This window comes from Armigeres subalbatus, chromosome 1 (genome assembly GCF_024139115.2).
Source record: "Armigeres subalbatus isolate Guangzhou_Male chromosome 1, GZ_Asu_2, whole genome shotgun sequence".
Classification (NCBI taxonomy): Eukaryota; Metazoa; Arthropoda; class Insecta; order Diptera; family Culicidae; genus Armigeres; species Armigeres subalbatus.
Window position 1 is genome coordinate 107041200 of NC_085139.1, and position 24633 is coordinate 107065832.

Below are 24633 nucleotides of genomic sequence, written 5' to 3' on the forward strand. Positions count from 1 at the left end.
TGATTAATCAAACAACGCTTAAAAAGTTATGTTGTAAAAGTATTAAATTAGTTTAAATGTTACAAATCAACTAAAAGTGAAATTAAAAATTATATATGACATGTTGAGTGACGAATCAGAAAACTGCTAAAGTTATAATCGGATTGTGATCGTTAGATTTAGAATAGATGGTTTGTTTCAATTCACCGTACTGCCGTTCTATAGAAAAAAAATTGTCCCACGTCATCAGTCTCAAAAAATAAAAATCCAGCAAACTTGTCGCAAATGTCGAAAACAACAAACAAAAACTCAATGGGAGCTACGAAAAAACAGGTATAAAAACATGGAAAAGTCTCACGATCACGAGTCTTCAAAATGAATATTCAATAATGATTCTTTCATAGACCAATCCTTCAGAAAAATGAAACCACATGGAACAATTATCATAACTAAATAGAATGGCAGCACCTTAAGTTGGTAGAACGTACTGTACAATACCGAGCCTGTCAGGTATGAAGTACCAGTATTAAATAATCAGCATTAAAAATCACCGTGAGCAGAGACACGAAATCACTGAGTTTCGGCTGTTTTAGAAAGAAAATTCCCTCGATGAAAAATTACATTTGAAGTTACTTATGTGTATTAAATATAAAACATCTAATAACAGTACTGTTTGTGTATGGATGAGTATCCACCCTCAATAACAAATTTTAAACTATCCAGCACTTACACTTATCGCACTTGTATTTGTTTGCGGTGTCGAATTTTATTCCAATGCTGCTCAATGAAATTGACTTAGCTCCTCCCATATATATGTGTGTAAGTATTCATGAATCGACGACTTCTAGCCGTAGAATCTTTGGAATGTTAGAAGCATATGTGTGTATGTGTGTGTCGGTTTATGTGTCCACTCGACGGAAACAGTACGTAGGTAGTTTGCCCTTAACATGAGATTAAGTAGTAATGTCCTTCTCCTTTGATCGCTCGTTACAGCTCCAATACTGAACAGTCTTCAAGATACTCGTAATTGTTTGTGTACGCGTTTGAAACAATAAAGTGACTAATAATTATACATGCAGCTATTTGTTTTATCTTACACCTTCTTTTGGGACTTATTCAGGCGTCTATCAAGCGGTGCCTGACGATATGGACGGTAGATTGCGGCGGAAAGAACGCCGCAACTCTTTCACTTCCGAATCCTCGATACTATCGTCGCTGACCTAGAAGTCGATACAACTCAAATGTAATTATCATGATTGATAAGAGCACGAAACAAATACATACTTTACAGAAATTATGATGAAGAAGCTCTACGGCTGTTCGACGTTCCTTGGGATCATGCTCCAAGCAGCATTCGACAAAGTCGTGGCCTTCTTCGGATAGGCAGTCGGGAATTTCCGGAGACTCTCCCATGCCTACCTTGAACATGATTTGGAAATTGGAGTCGAATTGATACCACGGGCGCTAAAAATAATTTAAAAAAATAGGGATAAGATCACTCTAAATTGGTATTCCATGGTTTTAAACATACCTTGCCACTGGCCATTTCAATGACGACGCAACCTACGGACCACATGTCAGCAGCTCGTCCGTGACCTTCGCTATTGGTTTTAGTGAACACCTCCGGGGCCATGTAAGCTAGGCAAAAAAAATGTTCAGATTACACAATCAGGCCAAATAGTTTCAGTCAGGAATGTAATTTAATGACAAACAAAAATACAAAATTTCTAATCAATTACCTTGCGTTCCGACGTATCCCTTCAGCTCTCCCGGCATCGTGGTATGCGCCTGTATTTTGACGGCAGATCCAAAGTCTCCCAGTTTCAAACAATTTCCATCTTTGGTAAGAAAAATGTTCGCCGTTTTGATATCCCGATGCACAACACCGTGACGATGCAGTTCCTTCACACCCGACAGCAACTGTATCGTGTAACGTCGCGTTTGCGCCTCAGGAAGTCCACCATTCATCTCAACCAAACTTTCCAGCGTACCCTCAGGACACAGTTCCATAAAAATGAGTAACTCCTCCTGGAAATATGAACCATTTGAATGACAGTCCCACATTTTTGTTTAAAACCACCAAACACTAACCCTGTGAACCTCGACGCCATAGTACTTCACCAGATTCCGATGGTTTATTCCTTCGAATATCTTCAGCTCCTCGGCGACCTTTCGGATTGCACTTGTCTCGCCCGGCTGGATGGCAATCTCCTTCATCGCCATGAGCTCACCCGTCGAGTTGTTCACAGCAGTGTACACCTTACCGAACCGTCCTTGACCTATTTTAATTCCGCGATGCCAGCTGAAGTTCACGCTGCGGGCCCGGTTCAACGCCTTATCACAGTAGCTTATCTCTTTGACGTTTCCAATCAAGCTGCGTTCACGTAACTTCTCATTCAGCTCGTTATCGAGCTTGTTGATGGCGTCACGTACTCGCAGCTGACGCAGCGGCTTCGTCCCAATCAACGTGCTGGTCGGCACACGAATTTTTATATCTTGCCCGCCTTCGTACGATGTTTGTTTTCGGTAGATGTCACTGGTATCGATCAGATTGTGTGGACGCAACATCACCGAATCTTCACGTAAACTGAGCTGGTTCTGGAATGGTTTCGTTGAGTTGAGGTTGGGGATCGAGCATCGACCCTGCGATGGTGAGGGGGATGGCGAGCTCTTTCTCGAGCGTGGTGATCGACGAATTCGCTCCGGTTCTCGAATGCTGCCGATTACATGCGAAATACAGGCATCCATTTTGGACTTGAGATCTTCGAACTCGACATTGCTGAGGTGACTGGTGCACTGCGGATCACAAGCAGAGATCAGAAACTCCAAGCCTTGGTTGGCCCATCGAGGTCGTAGCCCGCGACCACGCTCACAGCGCTCCATGACGAATTTCATCCACAGTTTGGCGAAATGGACAATCGCGGTAGACAACTTAAGCTCACTTTCCAGATCTCGACAGTTTTCGGCTCTGGCTTCGTAGAGCCTTGCCAGATCTTTGTGGTACTCGAACCCAAATTTGTACCCTTGGTGTAAAATTTCACGCGTCCTGGACAAAACAGCGATTCGATCCATTTCGTCCATATCGGCCATGTTGCGAACATGGCACTCGTTTTGTAGATTCTCGATTACAGTTGTCAACTTGTTTCTAAACAATAAGGCATTTTTCTTCAGTAAACGTAAACAATCCACTACTTCTTGGCACACTGGGCTTTTTCCGTGCTTGACAGAGTTCCTTAACACAACCCCTTCGTCGTGATCCTCATCACAATGATCCCTATGGAAGTCTACATTTTCCAAATCACGAAACAGTCCCTTGGTGAAGGCCATCGTTTTCATTGTTTTCTCACGCGCAAAGGTGAACACATCCTGAGTCTTCCGGCACAGAGCCAAAAACTGCCACTTCCTATCCCACTTATCACTATCACTGTGGTCGATCAATTTGATCTGATCCTCCAAATCACGCAAGCGTGAGTACATCTTCCTGCCGGTATTCTCCAGCACCTTTTCTACAATATTACAAAACCGCTTGGCAGCGGTTGCATGCTGTCCTGGAATCATCGGACAAAGTAACTTCGTAAATCGCCACTCTTCGTCCAACGCTGACTTTTGATTTCGTTCCGGGGTGGCTACCAAAATCCACTGTTCGGCAAACTCCAGATACAACTCGAAGATTTTCTTCACCGTACCGTCGAACGTTTCCAGCACCGACATGTACTTATCCAGCTCCGATTCGCGATCGTACAGCGCCGTATTGATGTGCTTCTGGAAGCGATCGCGATGGATCATGGCCAGCGTAAGGCCTTCTTTGAGTTCCTTGATGTGCTGCTCAAGACTGAGCGGATTTGGCTGCACTGGTTTTGTTTCCAGTCGCATTTTGAGGAATTCCTGGATCACCTCCAACGGAATGAGCGACAGAAAGATGAAAGCCGAAACGTACGATGGAAGACTCAACTTCTTGGCTTCGTCGCTCCAAGCCCCGTAACGGCGCAATTCGCTCTCCTGAACCTTTTCGAGTGGCGGTTCGATGCAGGGAATGTCATCTTCGCCGAACAGGTAGTCATCCTCCTGTTCTTGTATGCCTGGTTTTTCGAGCGTCAGCTGGGCTTTTCTCAACACGACGTTATGCAAACGGTGCAGAAATGTGAGCGATTTTCCCAGCCCTCGGGTTTTCAGGACGTTCTCAATATACTTTCGGTACAGCGACGTGGAATTATCACCAGTATGTGCGGCCGCCTCCGTTATTGAGTTTACGCTGTAGAAGTTCAACGTATTTATGTATTGACTCATCTCTGATTCCCCAGTGTAGGAGTAGTGTTGTCGTATAGATAAATCTTCAATGTCTGAGTATTCGCGCCCTGACTCATCACTGTTTGCACTTTCCGAGGGGCTGCCTTCGTCAATAAACTGAACTCGTCTGCCACTACAGCTACCGGACGAAGCTGAACTTGCTTCTGGGGCTTGTCCACTGTCGGTTGTATCGCCGTTTTCCTCCTGAATCGAGGATGTGGTCGAACTGTCGGTCTCCATGATAGGCCAATGATACGGCTTCTTACTACCCTGCAGCCGAGCCAACAGCTTTCCCAGTATGAGTAGCGTTAGCCTGTGTTGTTTGGTCATGTTGTACCACAAACACATGGCCTTCACTCTCCCAACAAATTCCTCACTTTGATAAATGGGAAATGAAACGCCCATGGCTTTAGACGATGGAAATAGGCTTTCTTTGGACTCCAACCGTAGCAACAGATCCTCCACTTGTTTCAGTGCGATTGTTTGGATTTCCAAACAATCTTTGCAATACATAGAAAGACACCCAAAGCAGAACTGACGACAGGATTCTGCGTTACCCGTTGAAGCAGTGGCGTCAGATCCAAATCCACTGTCGGTTAAACTCAAATCACTATTCATTCTGGCAAGATGTCGCTGAAAGCGGAAATTCATAATTTCTTCTAACAACCCATCAATCTCATTTCTAGCTTGACAGAGGATTTTATCCTGCTGGTCAACAGTTCGATCGGCATGCCACGCTTGCAGCTCCAGCCATATCAGATCGTTGGCATGCGTCTGCCAAAGCCTCTCCTCTGTCGAGATTACGTTCCGGTTGGTGCGATCCTTATCGATGCTGCCGAGTTTGATCAGGTTGGAAAACGTATCGTGGAAAGCGATTCGATTCTGAGGAATGTCAGTCACTGTGGACTGCATGGAACATTCCCTGAAGTTTGCAAACGCCGACGGTGGAGCAGACGTCCTACAGCCTATTGGGCGTGATTTGACGCTCATAAATCGGTTACACGATTCGATCAGCGCTGGAACTACTGCCGGTGTTACCCCCGTGGTCACATTTGTAATGGGCATACTTTCCGCACGCTCTTCTATCGATCCTACCGTAGGACCGAAATTGACCGAATTTCTTGTAAACACTGTATTCACTGCAGCGGCCATTTTTATCTCACGCTCCGATTCACGCAGCAATTGCGTCGATCTCTTATCGCTACGCGTTTTTTCCTCCCCATTCGGTTCCATAATCAACTGATTGAGAATCGCACAGTCAACTGTGTTGCGTCGATCGGCACGTGGCCGCGCCAGTCGTCCACCGGTTCGCATTTTTACTGGACCCTCCCTAAAAACAAGAAAAGAGACGAAAGAACCAATAAAAATATTTACACGATATCCATCAATATATCTTATCTGAAGTGCATTTCAACTGCCGTTCACGAGTCGAATGACTGAACAAAATATTTCCAGTTACCCATGTTTGGTTCGATTCCATCAGAGGTGTGCACAACAACAACCAAACATCGCGCGAAATCGTTGTCCCCCGAACGAAATCCAATATGGCGGATGACCACGGTACGGTCATTTTGAAATAAAAAATTCCATTGCAAATCCCTCAGATATACTCACATTCTTTGTCTGGAACTTCTGCTTTTGTTCTTTATTCTGGTCCGAGGGGGCGTGCTACCATACTGTTCGTACTGGCTGAGTACGTCGTCTACCGAAGAAGCCCGGAGCGTGTCTTCGATGTCCAGCGAGTGGGAACAACCACCGAAATCCGCGTCGTCAAAGGATGGGATTACCACCGTGCTGCTGTAAATCGGAAGGCTCGTTTAGTATTGACACAAAAATACTTCTAAATAAGGAAATAAATGTAATTCACATCGAACCCGTGTGGAGCCACGCAACTTCACAGCCAGATAAATGTGATACGAATGTAGAAGGAAATCGGCTTTTCGCATGGTCAAACAGGCGAAACTTAGGAATCTTATCTTATCTATCGTGGACTTCACACAACGACAATGTAGTGAATCCCCCCAAAATGCAAACTTCATGGGCACTAGGTAGCCCATTCTTATCGCTAGGTGCTGGGAGTGCGACAGAGACGGCAGGAAAACAATCGATCAAAAACGCCTATCGGAGACTGATTTTGGCGATCGGGTCCTGAATAATGTGCTCCCTCAGTATAGTGTGATTCGAAAGTTCATCGGCGGGTGATAATTGCATCTAATGAAGCTAATTGAGTTTAACAAATCACGTATACAGCGGAATGCTAGCTGAGTCGACGTTTCTCTACTAACGGGTAAGCACTGGAATGAAGCTGCAATTTTGTTTCATATTTGCACTTGAAATAGTCGAAATGTCAGTGTGTAAAGCGGTCAAATGTTGCGTCAGTTTTGGGAAATCGTAGAACTGGTGGTGAACCAAGTCGTTTAGATTTGAACGACCATGACAAAGTAGATCTTTGGGGAGCTTCATATTGGCTAGTTACCTTTGATGAAATTCAGTTTAAAACTAATGAAAACGTGATGTCGTCATAGCCTGCTCATGTAGACTTCTGAAGTTTGCGCTGAAGTACTGCCAAAGCAGCCGTTACTAGGAGGCATAATCGAAGTCAACAGGAGTGGCTAGAACAGTCCCGAATATTGCAGGAGTAGCAAACGCTAGGAGTAACGATACAGCCACTAATAGCAAGTGGGTACATTTTTGTCTGATTTTCTATTTAGATACTGTGGTTAGCGCCAGTGCCGATAGAAGTGTGGAAATAAAACAGAGGTTGCAAACTACTCCCGAAACACGCAAAAAATAGGTACACCAGAAGTCTTGACACTACTTCCTTTTCTGGTTGACTTTTTGCTCTTTTAAGTTGTGTTGGTAGAGTGTAAAGTACTGTCGAGTAAGAACCGTTGGCCAGGATTATTTTCGCTACTGAGGTGGTTCTTGAACTGGAACGTTACCCTGCTATCGTTTTGAATTCGCAGTTCTCAGTTAGTTGGACCGGACTTCTAAGAAATCTACGTTCCTCGTGGGAATACCTCGTACGGAATTACAGATAATGTTACATCGGATATTGGCAATAGCGGGACGTGTGGCTCTATCCTAACAGTGTCTGGAATCGTTTGTTGCAAACGCCTGTAAAACTACAAACTATGTACCAAGGGAAACCAGCTGAAACCAACACCTATAAACATGTACCCCAGGTAAAGTATTAATCGAAGAATCTAATATGCTGAAGTTCCAAAAGCAATATCATGGCCTTTATTTACAATTTCTTTGCTAGCTATTCGTGTGAGGTCTAGATTGGGGATACCACACCTAGATCATATCACACCAAAGATTTAAAATCAGGTTTGAGAAATAAAGAAACAATGGATAAGGATGTTATTTATTGCATTATTTTATTTATGGTGGGGGTGGAAGGAGATTTGCGGACAGTTCGTAGATTTTGTGTATGGTGTCGTGCAGCCATGGACTAAGCGGAATGGAAAAATCATTCATTTACTGCGCAGGCCAGAATTATTCATGTGATTTTGTTGAAGTAACTCTTATATGTCGATATTTGCTCAACATGTGTGTTTTGCTTCGGCATTCATCTTCGTCCTGTTCAAGCCTAGTGAAATATCATAGAGGAGGCGATATCCCCGGTTGCTGCGATTATCACTCGTTCGTCGGACAGAGTGTCTGCCCACACTCGTTTGTTCCGTCAAAGGCTCGATACTCACGTAGCGTCTTTTCAACGCTGCGTGCACACGGCGTTAAAAGGACGCATGTGTGCATCGGGAAAAAGCGGTAACGCAGCGTGGCCGCACCGATGCACACCTGCGTTTTTCAACGCCACGTGCACGCAGCGTTGAAAAACGCTACGTGGGCATCGGCCCAAACGAGTATTTCACTTCCTTTTCCAGAGCCGAACATCGTTGACGGCAAGATTTTTTATGTACAGGTTATCCGACTTCGTCAGTAGATGGGTATAACCAGCGCGGGGAAGGAACATACATTTTCAGGGCTAAACGTTAACAAACGAGCATAAATTCCATACAAAAATCCAAGATGGCTGAGTTGGGGATATTGACAAGTCGGATAACCTGTACATAAAAAAATCTTGGTTGACGGGCTAAGACTCAAACTCCTCTGGCTTTTGTTCGCTCTGTCGCGGATGTGGCTTCACTTCGTTCCTTTATCTTTCCCCAAATCTCATCGGTGGTCTATTGTCTCTGGGTGCGCAATTCGCCCAAATTTGATTTCACTGGTGGCGATGAAGACATTCTTGATGACGGTGTTGGTACAAGCACAGATAACAGATATTGAGGCTGGCATGCGATCGTGTGTAAATATCCGCAATTCAATTGTATTTTAAATTGGGACCGCGTTTGGCAATCGATTGGAGATGGCGCAAAGATCATTGTTATTGAAAACGCAGCCAGAATGCGGCTGTCAAATGCATTGGCTGCGTTCAACGCTTGTTAATCAGCTGCGTCTGTATCTGGGTGGTGCGGATAGAATCGATTTGGTTGTCAAACTGAAGCCAAAATTATCTATTGTGTCGGAGCCAAACATTGAAGATTGTGGTTATGTTCGTTTCTGATCTAATATTGAGAAGTATTGTTATTATTTTGGGAAAACATAAAAATAAACTTTGTTTATTTGTTTGAGTTTTGTATTCTTTGCAACAAATATTCTCACATTATATTCCGAGTGGAAAATTTGTGGGAATGCAATTAAAAAGCACTCGTTACGAAATTTCACGAGATTCAGCAGCTGATTGGAGCATGAATGTATGTAAACAATCGTAAAGTCATGTAGAGTCTAGCGCATTTGTGCGCCCTTATGCAGCGTGGAAAGAGAAATTTGAAGAGCGGGAAGTGTTTGACAGCCAAGTAACTGCAAAATAATTTTGTTTATGGGAGTGATTTCAAAATATCCCTCTGCTCGCTTGAGCGCAGAAAAGCGGCTCTATCCGCAGCACCCAGGTCTGTATGTACTGCCGCAATCAGTTGAGTAGATGTCAGTAGTGGGCCAACGTATAACAATTGAAAAGTTTACACAGGATTTTCAATAAAATTTGTTCTAGCCTAAATATCTGTTACCTGTGTTACAAGACTGTTGTGAAAAACCATAATTCTGTGATTAACATAATTAAGTGGCCGTTACAAAGACACTCTGTAAGAAACATGAACTTGTATGAAAAATGATGGATACTCAACACTTTTGTATAAAAAAATTTAGTTCATTGCTCAAAACTATCCGCCGTTAAGGTCACTCCTGACGGAATCCAAGTTTGAAAGTGCTCGCGTTTTCGGGGGCACACCACTCGATACGGAAGCAACACACAACCATCATTTTTATTTTTTCACGCATGCTGCGACACAGCAAAGCTAAATCAACAAAAATGATAGTTGTGCGCCGCCTCCGTATCGAGCGGTGTGCCCCCGAAAACGCGAGCACTTTGAAACTTGGATTCCGTCAGGAGTGACCTTAAATGAGCATTTGGCGCAACTAAAATCGGCATGTTTCTATGTGCCGGATTCATTCTTCTTCTTCTTCTTATTCTTCATTTCATTTATTTAGTCTACATCTAAACGGGAAGGGTTGAACAAAAGTGAAAGTTGGCAACAGAATAACAAGAGCATCATTCAGAATAAGTGTAAGAAGATCCTCTTTGCGTAACTCTATATAATAGACTCTGGCTGAATCCTTAGCTGTCACGAAAAATGCGCAGAGCCACCCGTTTAAGACAGTTGTATTCGTCTTAGGCACTCGCACTCACACTCATTGACAGCGGTTCGGGCTAAGGAAAAGATATTTTGGTTACTAGATAAAGATTGTCGCTTCGGTTCCCTTTGTTCTGCTGTCCGGAACATGTTGGGTACTAAGCTGTCAAATCGTATGGATTTTTCTTCTTTGACATTTAGCTCCCCTATCCTCGCCAGCAAAAGATGTTCCGGACAGCGACGACAGCGACAATCTTTATTTAGTAACTAAAATATCTTTTGGTTAAGGTCGTACGTAACCCACCGACTCAAATTTGGGTTATGCTTGGAAGGGTAGCCAAATTTTGAGCCGAAGGGTTACATTCGTTAAACATCGGGTTTGTATTGATTTTTTTTCTATATACCTATACCACAGACAAACAGACGTAACACTTCGCATTTCAACATCGTTCACGTCTTTAACGGTTGATTCATCTGTGTTACGCGATTGTGCCAAGAGAGGCGCTAGTGCTCAATCGCTTTGACATTTGACTAGTGTATATGTTGCTGAATGTTTTATATGTTGATGACGATGATGATGATGATTCATATAGAAGTATGCGTTAGGAGGAAAGGTCAAATGGATAATAATCATGGTCGACTGTGTTTCTCGCGATTCTGATAATAGATGGCATAGTGTTCTCTGAAAAAGGTATGACGATAATTTTTCGAACAATTTATATGAAGAGTTACGTCTGTTTGTCTGTGATAATGTGTTCCGCGATTCTGGAAAATGTTCGGAATAAAAGAGCAAGTATTAATACCAAATATCATTGTCTTTATATTTGGCTTTGCCGACGACATAGATATTATGGCACGTAACTTTGAGAAGATGGAGGAAGCCTACATCAGACTGAAGAGGGAAGCTAAGCGAATCGGACTAGTCATCAACACGTCGAAGACGAAGTACATGATAGGAAGAGGTTCAAGAGAAGACAATGTGAGCCACACACCGCGAGTTGGCATCGGTGGTGACGAAATCGAGGTGGTAGAAGAATTTGTGTACTGTGTACTCACTGGTGACTGCCGAAAATGATACCAGCAGAGAAATTCGGAGACGTATAGTGGCTGGAAATCGTACATACTTTGGACTCCGCAAGACGCTCCGATCGAATAGAGTTCGCCGCCGTACCAAACTGACAATCTACAAAACGCTCATTAGACCGGTAGTCCTCTACGGACACGAGACCTGGACGATGCTCGTGGAGGACCAACGCGCACTCGGAGTTTTCGAAAGGAAAGTGCTGCGTACCATCTGTGGTGGGGTGCAGATGGCGGACGGTACGTGGAGGAGGCGAATGAACCACGAGTTGCATCAGCTGTTGGGAGAACCATCCATCGTTCACACCGCGAAAATCGGACGACTGCGGTGGGCCGGGCACGTAGCCAGAATGTCAGACAATAACCCGGTGAAAATGGTTCTCGACAACGATCCGACGGGTACAAGAAGGCGAGGTGCGCAGCGGGCAAGGTGGATCGATCAGGTTGATTGCGGACCTTCCGTAGACTGCGTGGTTGGCGACGTGTAGCCATGGACCGAGCCGAATGGAGAAGACTCTTATATACCGCACAGGCCACTTCGGCCTTAGTCTGAATAAATAAATAATAATCATTGTCTTTATGCATATTATGTGCTTGGAATGAAGCGATCGCACCTCTCCATACTCTACTGCAAATCGAAAACCACTATTACTTCCTGGGTAACCGAATACGAGCGTAACGGAGGTTTTGGGAAAAGAAATCGACAGGTGAATTTTCCAAAATTTGACCAAGCAAAGCGGAAATGGATACTGGATCTGTTTGAACGATGCCCCATAATGTACCTAGACGAAGTGCAACTAAAGTTCAGGTCTTATTTCGGTATGTCTATTAGTACATCCTCGATTTGTAAGATCTTGCACGCAAATGGTATGTCGTGGAAGGTTCTTGAGCGCAGAGCTATGCAAATCCGTGGCAGTGAAATCGCTAAATTTAGCAGTGAAATGTCATGCTTCCAGTGGGACTATCCTCAACTCGTATTCCTCGACGAAGTGTCGTTTGACAACCGCGATATGTGGAGAGCTCACGGATATGGATCGATTGGACAGAAGGTCGTTTATAAAGGTGAATTTCGGCGCCGACCCAGAGTGTCAGCTTTATGCTTCTTGGGTCATCGTGGAATACTTGAGTCATATGGGACTGAAGGAACTTTCACACGACAGATTCATGTAGGAAAATGGCTTTGCTGAATGGAAAAGTTAGGACATATCCTGGTCAATATTCAGTATGGATTATGGACGGTGCACGCATACATTGCGATAAGAAAATCACACAATATTTGCGTTCCTTGGGAATCATTCCAGTTTTTCTGCCTCCCTATTGCCCTTTCTACAATCCCATAGAAATAGTTTTCGGTCTGATAAAGCGGTACATTAGGCGACACTACAGAGAAAATGATAATACTCCATTGTATCTGATTGTTGAGGCGGCCATCACAAAATTTACTAAATATGACTGTACCAATTTGTTCCGAAAGTGCGGTTTCTCTCCAGGAGGAACGTTCAATTCCACTGTAGGAAGAACATGAATAGTTGTAACAACCGATATAAAAACAAAGTGAAATAAATTCCGAGGTATGCTATGATATTATCAAATCTTTATTAACTTAAAATATACATTTTGTAGCATGTAATGTTCATCGATTGACTGATGATCTACGTCTGATTTAAGCGGCCAGTTTCTTGCTGAATTCCGATTCCTCTGGTGGCATTGAATTCTGCATTGCATCCAGTAGCGAGCGAGATGAATTAACCTTCGCCTTCAATTGATGTGCAAGCAATTGGACAGTAGAGGCCTGAGACATAAGCATATCCACTACAGAACACAATTGATCAACTTCAGATGTCATACTGTTGCAAATGCTCATAGCAACTTGATATCCTCGACGCGCCACTTCTAATTGACTTCCTTCGGATATGGGTGGTGCTCGGAATAAGTGAAGATATTCATCTGGGGGCTTCATGGAGAAGATTGTCATGTTGGTCCCATGGCTGTGCAAGGATGAAATTCGCCCACCTCGTCCACGATGAATGCAATGCAGTATAGTGGCAATGAATCGTTTTCAGTTCTTGGGTATATTCGAATAACTCTTCCGATGTTGCAGCACCAGAACGATCTGTTTTCTCTGGTTGCAGTAAGCTTCTGTTCACTATGTCCCAAATGGTGCTCGAAGTAACTGCGATGGAATACTTGTAGACATGTATTTGAATGTGTTTTCCCCGCCACCCGCTCAAAATTTTAGAGCCTTCTCGCAAATCTTCTACCGAATACAGCTTTTTTGTTTTTGGATGGCGAAGTACAACAAACTTATTCAAATCGTTGAAATCCGGTTTTTCCTTCGTAGACCAAAATACGGATTTATTCTCGGTGGTTGCATTTACGATCACTTCACGTGATACAAAGGAACAACTTTTTCGCCATATGCTTTGAAAGAGCTCCTCAATGGTGCTCCAAAAATGTCCATCGTGAATACTGGTTCCGACAACCGCTGGGTCTTGAAACATCGGACGTAAAAAATGCCAACGAAATGAAAAGTGTACCGTTTAAATTTCTTTGCTGGTTTGTTCATTGTCACATTGAATTCCGTTGTTGCTTCCACCTGAGGGTATGAACACTCAGAAATGCTGAACCTATCGACATCGTGCGGTTATCTTACGGGACTATTCAGGTTTAAAAGGTTCTTGGAATCATTCCCACTTGGAAGATCTTCAAAACTATGTTGCCTGTCCGATCCCGGTTCCGACAAACTTCGTAGCTCCAAATATTCGACGTTGTGGTAGCTATTTGTATTTTGATCATTGTCGTGGCTATTCAGCTCCTCCATTTCCATGAATAGAATCTGAAAATAATAGCATATAACTATCTGGGATAGATAATTTCTATAAATAATGAACTACCAGCAGAGCCAAGAGAAATGTTTATTTACATCGAACGAGAAAAGTCAGCTCTTGAACACTTGTTGTTGTTGTGAAAACTCGCACTCAACCGAGGGGTGACTGAACACGCAATTATAAATTAATGAAGAGATATTTTTTTATGTTTAATAATACATTATCACCAAAAAAGATAGTATAGTATTATTACAAAAGAAAATAAATATGTCAAAGACAGACGAGTATTTATTGTAATCTGCACTTATCTAGCAAACGTATTTTAGCGTCAATTTAAATATATTGTTCATAAATTGCAAAATCACACATCATTCATGTATCCCTCGTATTATAACGATTACTTTGCAACTCAAAAAAGTAATCGGAGAAATCCAGCAATCGAGTAAATTCACAATATTTGTGCGGTGTGTAAGGTGGTGCAAAATGAAGTATTTGTGGTTCTAATTTCCCATGTGAAGGTTCAGAACTGGTCCTTTTCTTTTGTCTTTTGAACGTCTGGAGTCCATTTGGGATTTCCGGTAACGGTCAGCAGGAGTTCCGAGGTTAGAGACCAGACCTAGGCCATTGATTACCCGCTGGTCAGAAGCGAGCCACTGAAGCACCGAAATTCTCCTGACGCCATCCTGGAATCAAGCTCAAAATACCACGTGGCCTCAATTGGGAAATCAGGCGGTTCTTGCTGTTTGGTGGTTAATCCGTCTCGAGAGACCTCAGTCCGGCCAACCCGCTACATCGTCCGGCCAATCCGCTTCCTCGTCTGGCCAATCCGTCGCGAGACCCTTCAGTCCGGCCAACTCGCTTCATCGTCTGGCCAATTCGTCTCGAGAGCCTCCAGTCCGGCCAACCCGCTTCATCATCCAGCCAATCCGCCTCGAGAGCCCCAGTTCGATGCCCGATCGGGGCCAAATCGCCTCATCAGTTCGGCCAATCCGCTTAGAAAGCCAGCCGACTCATCCGGAAAATCCATCCGTGGCCAACCCGCTTCGTTGGCGACCTGTCAGTGATCGGCATTCAGCATAGTTGCCTGACACCACCGCTCGCCATCGCCTACCATCATCAACCACCGAGACGAACCGCCGTTTCGTCCAGTTATCCCGGCGCCCGGCCGGTCACACCACCAAGCTAGCCAACGTAGTCATCTGAACCGCAAGTACACCAATGTAAAAAAAACTCTCTATTACCATTCATGCCCCTGCGAGGGTAAATAAATTTAGAATGTAAGCTTAAAATGGTAGTTGGCTTCATTTAAGACTCACTCCCAAACATTCTATATGCTCTTTTGATTAATTTACAATTTTCGTGTTGCCTGAATTGAGGTTCCCAGTTTTTGGTCTGGCTGGTCCGCTATAAGAGAACCTTTTTCACCTTGATTTATTCTTCTTGTTATGAGTACCGGAGTTTGACAATCGACGTCCAGAATCCAGCTTCTGATCTGGTGAGTGCCGAAGGAGTGTTGTAAGGGTTTATGACAGTGCGACGAGTAATAAGCGACCCCGTGCTCGGCAGTGTTTCCCCAACATATATTCCCATTGAGCAGCCAGGGGCTTACAATTCCGTCCCATGTCCTCCAAAAGCCGATTTCAACAAAAACTGATTGAGCAAAAGCCGGTTCAAGTTTGTATGAAAGCTAATATGGGAAACTGAACCATTCATTGCATTGGCTACAGTGCCTATCCTCCAAACGCTGGCCAAAAGAGAATCCACATAGTTGAATGAAAACCGCACATTGGAAAGATTCATTGATTACGTAACGAAGTATCTGCTCCTGGTGCGATAGATATCACAGACAAATTCTGGCTATTTTGTTGAATTACACGTTTCACTGATGCTTTCTGAGAAGCCTAATTATCATGCTAAGGATTCGCAACCTCGATTAGAATCGACTCCCAACTATCGGAACGACAATTCAATATGCATTGTCTATGGAGTCAAAGCTCTTGAATATTTCATCCAGTCATATGGTCTCCCCCCTCGCCAGGGCCCAATGACGAAGCGCCACAATCAGAATAATGTAAAATTCAACCTCGCCATATCAACTCTCATAGAAACTTGAAACGACCTGTGCACGGTAACCCCCTATTCAAACCAGCCCAAACCATTGGAAGACACCCAGAATATGAAACATATTCGACTGAGCGTGGTGGAGCAAAATAATTTTTGAGCCACCCTAAATATTAGTTTGCTGCTGCCGGTGTCGGTGTTTACATTCGCTCCGCGATCCGTTTTTAGTGTTTTTTTTTCGGTCAAAAATAGCGGTTTTTATTAAGTTTTCGCTTCAAACAAGTGACTGATTTCAAAAAGTGATGTTTAATTGGAATTTCATCAACATTTCGGGCTGCTCATGGGCGGAAAAGTGTGTGAAAACTTGATTTTTTCCCTTTGCCGTTTGAGAAGAAGTGAAGTGCAGTGATAAGCCCACCAAATCGCGAACGGCTATTGAATAGGCACGAATCTGCTGATTTATGCTATAATTCGAGCCGAAATGCAATGAAGAAATATGTTCATTATCACGGAAAGTAAATAAATATGCTGTGAGCAGGTTAGTAATTTGAATATCAAACTTTTGTTCGGTGCTGTTCGATGCATTCGAATATTGGTGGGAGAGGAGTGCGGGAGGTGTGGTATTGACCCGTGGAAGGTCCGGTGCCATATTGACTGCCATCGTGGTACTCTTCCAACTATATCTTCAAGTGATTTTGGAGCTTTTAAGTGCAAAAAACACTGTTTCCTTTAAAAGTCGTTGTTCTACAAAATTCTTGAATTTATGGCAAATCATTGCTAATTTGTGATATTATTATTCGTCTATTTTCCCTGGACCTTTGAGTAATATATTTGCCAAGGTGCGATTTTTCGTCAAATTCTTAAAAATCGTTAAGATTTCTTCAAACAAGTTCTTCGAACAAAACATAAATCAAATCGTATGATATTTGATGCTTACAACAAACGACTTCCAAATTTGAAATCAAAGCTTCTTTGGTCGAACAACTTGTTTAAGAAAATCCTAGCGTGCAAAGTTAAAACAAATGTTCAGCTTCTGATTTTTAAGAATTTAACAAAAAATCGCACATTGGCAACTATATAACTAAAAAGTCCAGGGAAAAAAGCGCAATAATAATATAATAAATTAGCAATAATTTGCCATAAATTCAAGAATTTTGTAAAACAACGACTTTTTGGGAAAAAAGGGTTTTTTGCACTTAAAAGCTCCAAAGTCACTTTAATATGGTCAAAACGTGAGCGGAACGATTCGCAATGTTCACAAGACTTGTAAAGCACACCAAATGCTTCCGTATAGAGGTTGTTGCGGTAGTTTTTGGCGTTTGTATTTCTTGTTGGTTTTTATTCAAAGTTGAAAATAACCCAAAACACTAAATCGACTTGAGCCATCTCGAAGTTTTATTCAAATTAGCTAAACAAGTCTAACTGGACATCCAGGGGGCGGATTCATTATCAAAGTCGAAAGGAATCAAGTTGTATTTAAACTCTAAGAAAGATGTTCTTCGATCGATTGATCCAGAGCTTAAAGTAAACCCTGGTTAATACTTGGACTGAAGCGGAAAGAAGTCCTATCACCATGCCGAGAAAGGCTCAACCGAGGAACAACAGACGACAGACCCATAGGAAGAGTAAGCAAATCACAGATTTTTGCACGACCTGTTTAAGGGCCCGAAAGAGGAAATGACGATGGCGGCAAGATTACTGAACACAAAGGAAGATCCATAGCCAGATAAGGTCTCGACCGCAACTTTAAAAGTGGCGAGTGGTAAGTTTATCGAAAATGTTGAACTGAGCGTCACACTCTTTACTTTCACATTAACTTGGAAGCATTGACTTGAGTCCCATAGGACGTAGATAATCGTAGCCAATAATCGCCAATCGGTGCAGGAGGCGTAAAACAACGTCGACAATTACAAGATCGTCTCCAAGATAACGTTGAAGCAATTCGAAATGATGATCGCAACAAACAATACATGCTGTATAAGCTAGTTTTTTAGCTGAAGAATACTATTTTTGGCTAAATAAGCGCTTTTTCAACTTCCAATGTTTTGAAAATACAGAAAATACGATGGGATTCAAACCCACGACCCTCTGGGTTCGAGTCTCATCGAAAGGAAAGTGGCCACCTCCAATACATTTTTCAAATGAAAATCATCCACATAATGTACATATTCACATCTGAGTTTTCAAAACATTGTAAATTAATGTCCATGTCGGGTGGTTTAACACCCGTAATATAGGCAATTAACTTTGATTGAACTTCCAATGTTTGTTGGGTTAGATTCGGTGATCCATCCTGGATCACGGCGCTTAGTGAAGAGTGCATTATACAGACTGATGTGCCTCCGCGTGATCAGTGCATCCCACATCGAATCTCAAGACGTAGCCTGCGTGGTCACAGGCATTATGCTCATCGGCCTCATCATTAAGGAAGGCTCGGAGCTCTACGACATGCGAGTAGACAGGAACAGCCATAGAATCTCCAATGCCGCATCTCTATCCAGATGGCACCGCAGCGCATTCTATTCGCATGTTTCCGCTTCTATACCTAACAGACTGGTGGACGCATGAGGGAAGGACATCACACATCGTCCACAGATATCGTTGTTAAACAAAAGTTGGAAGCCTACGCTGATGGAAGTTGGAATTGCTACGGAAGTACGAGTGTGCCGGAATATCATACACATACACAGCGAGTGATGGTTAAACGAATCCAGAATGAGTATTGGGATAAACTCGGAGCTGGGGACGATTTTCACGCGTATTGCACATCGTCGAGAGCTTTGAGTGTAAGCATACTGACACCAAGAGGTGGTCGATAAGTGTGGTATATGAGGACGTTCATGATATCAGAGAATTTATTTTTAATCCTTGTCGTCGATATCGATTTTCACGTCTCGCAGTAGACATCCGTCACAGATCTGTTCTAACTGTGCAAAAGTACATGAATGGTCTCAGCTTGCACATCCTTCCATTAATTGGCTACCACCTGATCATCCTCCAAGTATCTACTTCTACACTGTTCATAATAATGTGTTTAATAAATCATTTATTTGGCTGGTGCCAACCTTCTATTTCATTGGACCATCACATAATGTCTTTGTAGCGTCCCATCTGACGCGAAGTCCAAGCCTGTGTGTCTTATGCCGCACATGGTCACCCTGCTGCTCTGCTTTTGTGTTGACATAGATGACTAATTCGCCTCAGTAATCTAGCATACCAAAATCTCGTGATGACACTGAATCATAACGTTTTTTTTTTCTCTCTAGCAGATTACATATTTTATAATATGGACACAAGTCTTTGTTTAGGAAGTTATTTCCATCCATGAATTCCTTCCAGTGTTACGCTTACTTTACCAAACCAAGTCAACGTTTCAATAGGAATTTCGCTTAGGTAATATAAATTTAAAAAAGCCTCTTTATTAAGAGCAATACGATCTACCTTGAATTACCTAAATAGGGCCGGATACTATCAAACCCGTACTGTATTAGTGTGTACTCGCTCAAGCTCTAGACAATTGCATAACAGGTGATCGACCGTGATCAAGGTCTTGTAGGTGTCGCTCGTTTTAAAGAAATTGAGAACGCCTGTCTGGTCGTGTGTAGCTCTGATATGTTCCGGTCTGGCTTTTTAGGCGGTATTAAGTAGATACGTCCAGATTCTCGTCTAACTTTAGATTGGGCATTTTTTTGTAACTGCTTTCATCCAGTTCTCCAGTCAACTCCAATCAAGTCAGGTGTTAAACGACGGCTCCCGTGTGGCCAAGGTCGGTCAAAGCCATTTTTGTTTCCCGGAAATCATCCATTGTAAGCCTTTATCACAAATCAAAACAGACACCAACACATTGTAATTCTCACTGAACCATTAAAATGCTCGAAGTGGATAACCAAAACTACCATATGTAACACATCGAACTAGCAATGAAATCGCCGAACGTCGTAATTTGCGACTAGTAATCTCGTTCTCTGTTCCACTATCAATCATGGTGCCAAGCCTTATCATTATACAAACAAATTAAGATACTCGTCGCAAAGCGTAATGTCGAACTCGGACAAATAAGCATCCCACAGCGATTTTTTTTTTGCTGCAGACAGCAATTATCCTCCTATGTCGAAACAGCCGCCCGCTGGAAAAATGTGCTGATTTAGGGTGAAACTGGTTATTCCAACATGTTGCATCAGGCTGTCACCTTGTCGTTCCACCAGAAAAGTTCATTGCCACAACTTCGAAAGAAGGCCATCGGGGTAGCACGTAGCGAGCGTGCGAACCCACTTTTACAGTGCCATTTTTGTTTATTTTTCTCCTAATCCGCAATTATCCGGACACGGGTTCGCCAATGGTGCACACTTCTCCACTATTTCTTACCTGCTATCATCGTCGTCTTCGTCGCCAGAACTGAAATTGATATCAATTCCCACACGGCTCTTCCAATCAGAATCGGCCATTTTTCTATCTGCAAACGAATTTCAAAATTCGCCGTACGACGCAATCACCATCGGAAAATCCGCGAATTAGTTTTTTTTTCGGAACACTGTATGCCGTCCTGGTTCGCGTGACTTTTCTAGCACAGATAATGTCCGGTGATGGCTGGATGCTTGGACCAGATCAGACACATCGAAAACAAACAAAGCTGGACTTCACTTATGGGTCCAAACACGACACGAAAACTAGGCCTTCTCGGCCGAAGAGTAAAATTTATCTGACACTTTCACTGCCAGGGACCGATTGCACGAAACAGACGATACATGCGCAGAACAAGTGGAAAATTGAAGAAGACACACGACAACCGAAATGGCAGCAATGTGACGCGTCGAGGGATAGGACTGTTGGAAAGTTGCGATGGCAGCACTGAAGAATAGGATTCTTGTTATAAAAAGAATTTGTTTATTAGTTTATTTGAATGTGTAAATGAATAGAACTTAAACTAATTGGTTACTGCCAGAATAATCCTAATTCCTTAGATTATTTTGTGAGCTGAGGCGTAACATATTTTTCATATCTAAATCTAATCAGAAATCAGTTCGAATCAAATGCAATTCCAATCGAACATAATCCAAATCAAACAAAAGTCACTAGATAATCTGGCGGAGTGAAAGCGGTTAGATTTTCTAATCAGAAAAGAAACCTTGTTAGATTTTGGCAAACTTTGAGAAAATTCAAGCAGCCGCACGATTATTAGCTTTTGTATGGGAAGATCCGTTAACTGTCAATGTCTTCGCCAGACTTTATATCTAGTGACTTCAAATCAAACCAGAAAGCAACCATAATCAAATTAAAATCCAAATCCAATGCAATCCAATTTCAGGGCAAACCCAAACTCGAATCCATTTGAAATTCAATCCATGTATAAACTAAATCCAATTTGAGCCCAAACTAAAACTTCACTAAAATCAGCCTAAATCAAATTCACATTCACACATTCGAACCGAAACAAATTCAATTAAGATTCGAATCCAAAACCAATGCAGATCCAAGGACAACCGTTGTTTCAAAATAATTTACAATCCATAAAAATCAAATAAAATCCATGGATATTCCATATAAGAAATCGATCGCTTGACCAATTCGAACTCAATTCCGAACCAAACTAAAGAGAAAGAGATTCGGTTTTTAAAAGTGATTTGGATTCGGAATTGAGTTCGAATTGGTCTTTCGATCGATTTCTAATATGGATTATTCATGTATTTTATTAGTTTTTTTATGGATTGGATTTGGATTAGATTTGTATTGGATTGTATTTGGATTGGATTTGGATTAGATTTGGATTGGATTTGGATTGAATTTGGATTGGATTTGGATTTGGATTGGATTTGGGTTGGATTTGAATTGAATTTGGATTAGATTTGGATTGGATTGATTTGGATTGATTTGATTGGATTTGATTGATTGGATTGATTTGGATTGGTTTGGATTGGATTTGGATTGATTTGGATTGATTTGATTGATTTGGATTGGATTTGGATTGATTTGGATTGATTTGGATTGGATTTGGATTGGATTTGGATTGGATTTGGATTGATTTGATTGATTTGGATTGGATTTGATTGGTTTGGATTGATTTGGATTGATTTGATTGGATTTGATTGATTTGGATTGATTTGGATTGATTTGATTGGATTTGGATTGGATTTGATTGATTTGAATTGGATTTGATTGATTTGATTGGATTTGGATTGATTTGGATTGATTTGGATTGGATTTGGATTGATTTGGATTGATTTGGATTGATTTGGATTGGATTTGGATTGATTTGGATTGATTTGGATTGGATCTTCGATTGGATTTGATTGACTTGATTGATTTCGATTGATTTCGATTGGATTTGATTGATTTGATTGGATTTGGATTGATTTGGATTGATTTGGATTGATTTGGATTGATTTGACTGGATTTGGATTGATTTGGATTGACTGATTGGATTTGGATTGATTTGGATCGGACTGATTGGATTTGGATTGGATTTGACTGGATTTGGATTGATTTGGATTGGATTTGATTGATTTGGATTGGTTTTGGACTGGATTTGGACTGGATTTGACTGACCTGACTGGATTTGGATTGGATTTGACTGATCGATTGGATTTGGATTGGATTTGGATTGATTTGACTGGATTTGGATTGATTTGACTCGATTTGACCGATTGGATTTGATTGGTTTGGATTGATTTGGATTGGATTTGGACTGGATTTGGATTGACTTGACTGATTGGATTTCGATTGGATCTGGATTGACTCGATTGGATTTCGATTGGATTTGGACTGATCTTTGGATTGATTTGGATTGGATTTGGATTGATTTGGATTGGTTTGGACTGGATTTGGATTGATTTGACTGGATTTGGATTGGATTTGATTGATTTGGATTGGATTTGGATTGATTTGGATTGGATTTGACTGATTTGGATTGATTTGATTTGATTTGGTTTGGATTTGGATTGATTTGGACTGATTTGGATTGACTGATTGGTTTGGATTGATTTCGATTGATTTGATTGGATTTAGATTGGATTGATTGGATTTGGATTGATTTGGATTGGATTTGATTGATTTGGATTGATTTGATTGGATTTGATTGATTTGGATTGATTTGGATTGGTTTGATTGATTTGGATTGGATTTGATTGATTTGGATTGATTTGGATTGATTTGATTGATTTGGATTGGATTTGGATTGATTTGGATTGATTTGGATTGATTTGGATTGGATTTGGATTGGATTTGGATTGATTTGATTGATTTGGATTGATTTGGATTGGATTTGATTGGATTTGGATTGATTTGACTGGATTTGATTGGATTTGGATTGATTTGGATTGATTTGGATTGATTTGGATTGGATTTGGATTGGATTTGGACTGGATTTGATTGATTTGATTGATTTGGATTGATTTGATTGGATTTGGATTGGATTTGATTGGATTTGGATTGATTTGATTGATTTGGATTGATTTGATTGATTTGGATTGATTTGGATTGATTTGGATTGGATTTGGATTGATTTGGATTGGATTTGGATTGATTTGGATTGGATTTGATTGGATTTGATTGGATTTGGATTGATTTGGATTGGATTTGGATTGATTTGGATTGATTTGGATTGATTTGGATTGATTTGATTGGATTTGGATTGAATTTGGATCGGATTTGGATTTAAACTTTGATTGGATTCGGATTGGATTTGGATTGATTTGGATTGATTTGGATTGATTTGGATTGGATTTGGATTGGATTTGGATTGATTTGGATTGATTTGATTGGATTTGGATTGATTTGGATTGGATTTGGATTGGATTTGGATTGGATTTGATTGATTTGGATTGATTTGGATTGATTTGGATTGATTTGGATTGGATTTGATTGATTTGGATTGGATTTGGATTGATTTGGATTGATTTGGATTTGATTTGGATTGGATTTGATTCGATTTGGATTGGATTTGGATTGGATTTGGATTGGATTTGGATTGGATTTGGATTGGATTTGGATTGGATTTGGATTGGATTTGGATTGGATTTGGATTGGATTTGGATTGGATTTGGATTGGATTTGGATTGGATTTGAATAGTTAATCATTGACAAAAATAAACTTAACCGTTAATCATAATCATAAATCATTGTAAAAAAGTAATTATTCATTAATCATAATCTTTAATCATAGAGTTGAATGATTTAATCATTCATTGGAAACTTCATCCATTAACGCTCTGCACTCCGAGTAATTTTTCTATTAGAAACTTGAGTCTAATCGAGGCTTTACTTATGATTGACGATTCAACAAAACATTCCTTCCCCTCAAATTCACCATTTCACCAAATGTTACAATTCCATCCGCATCATCACTCACCACCAACGCCTGCATGTATGCATTCTCCCATCCACTACCCTTATCACGCTCTAGGGGGTGTGTCCAACAGCAGCCAATCAGCGAAATTGTTTACATTCTCTCATCAAATGATTCCTCGTCCAAGCGAGAGAGGGAGAGACAACTTTAAACTTTGCTCCAGAAACAAGCATCCCGGAAATCACCGTTCAGAAGGGGAGATCATCTCGCAAAATCAGTAGACTTGCGTGTGTGCAATATCCTTTTTGGGGTTTCTCCTGCAATGCTTGCTGCACACCTTTCCGGCTTCAAATTTTTGGGGTGCACCAGAAAGGGAACCCTTTCCGCAGTCACGGTTTAGCCCTGGCTCAAACAAGACTTG

The 24633-nt window shown here is 41.7% G+C and overlaps 1 protein-coding gene across 1 annotated transcript; it reads right to left on the reverse strand.

Annotated features, from left to right (window-relative positions):
- Positions 1-596: 596 nt before the first annotated feature.
- LOC134204433 (mitogen-activated protein kinase kinase kinase 4) lies at positions 597-20665 on the reverse strand. The gene is made up of 7 exons (XM_062679255.1): positions 20297-20665; positions 5881-6063; positions 2071-5596; positions 1719-2007; positions 1511-1617; positions 1264-1443; positions 597-1199 (listed from the first exon to the last, which is right to left on the reverse strand). The coding sequence occupies exons 1-7, from the start codon at positions 20374-20376 to the stop codon at positions 1107-1109; spliced, it is 4458 nt and encodes a 1485-aa protein (XP_062535239.1). The 5' UTR covers positions 20377-20665; the 3' UTR covers positions 597-1106.
- Between the last annotated feature and the right edge of the window lie 3968 nt (positions 20666-24633).

Bases quoted from the DNA above. Each gene is read 5' to 3' on its own strand.
- LOC134204433 (XM_062679255.1), bottom strand. From the start codon at position 20,376: ATGGCCGATTCTGATTGGAAGAGCCGTGTGGGAATTGATATCAATTTC. The intron at 2,008-2,070 runs GTTAGTGTTTGG...TCATATTTCCAG, and splicing joins ATGGCGTCGAGGTTCACAGG to GAGGAGTTACTCATTTTTAT. The intron at 1,444-1,510 runs GTATGTTTAAAA...AATTATTTTTAG, and splicing joins TTGAAATGGCCAGTGGCAAG to CGCCCGTGGTATCAATTCGA.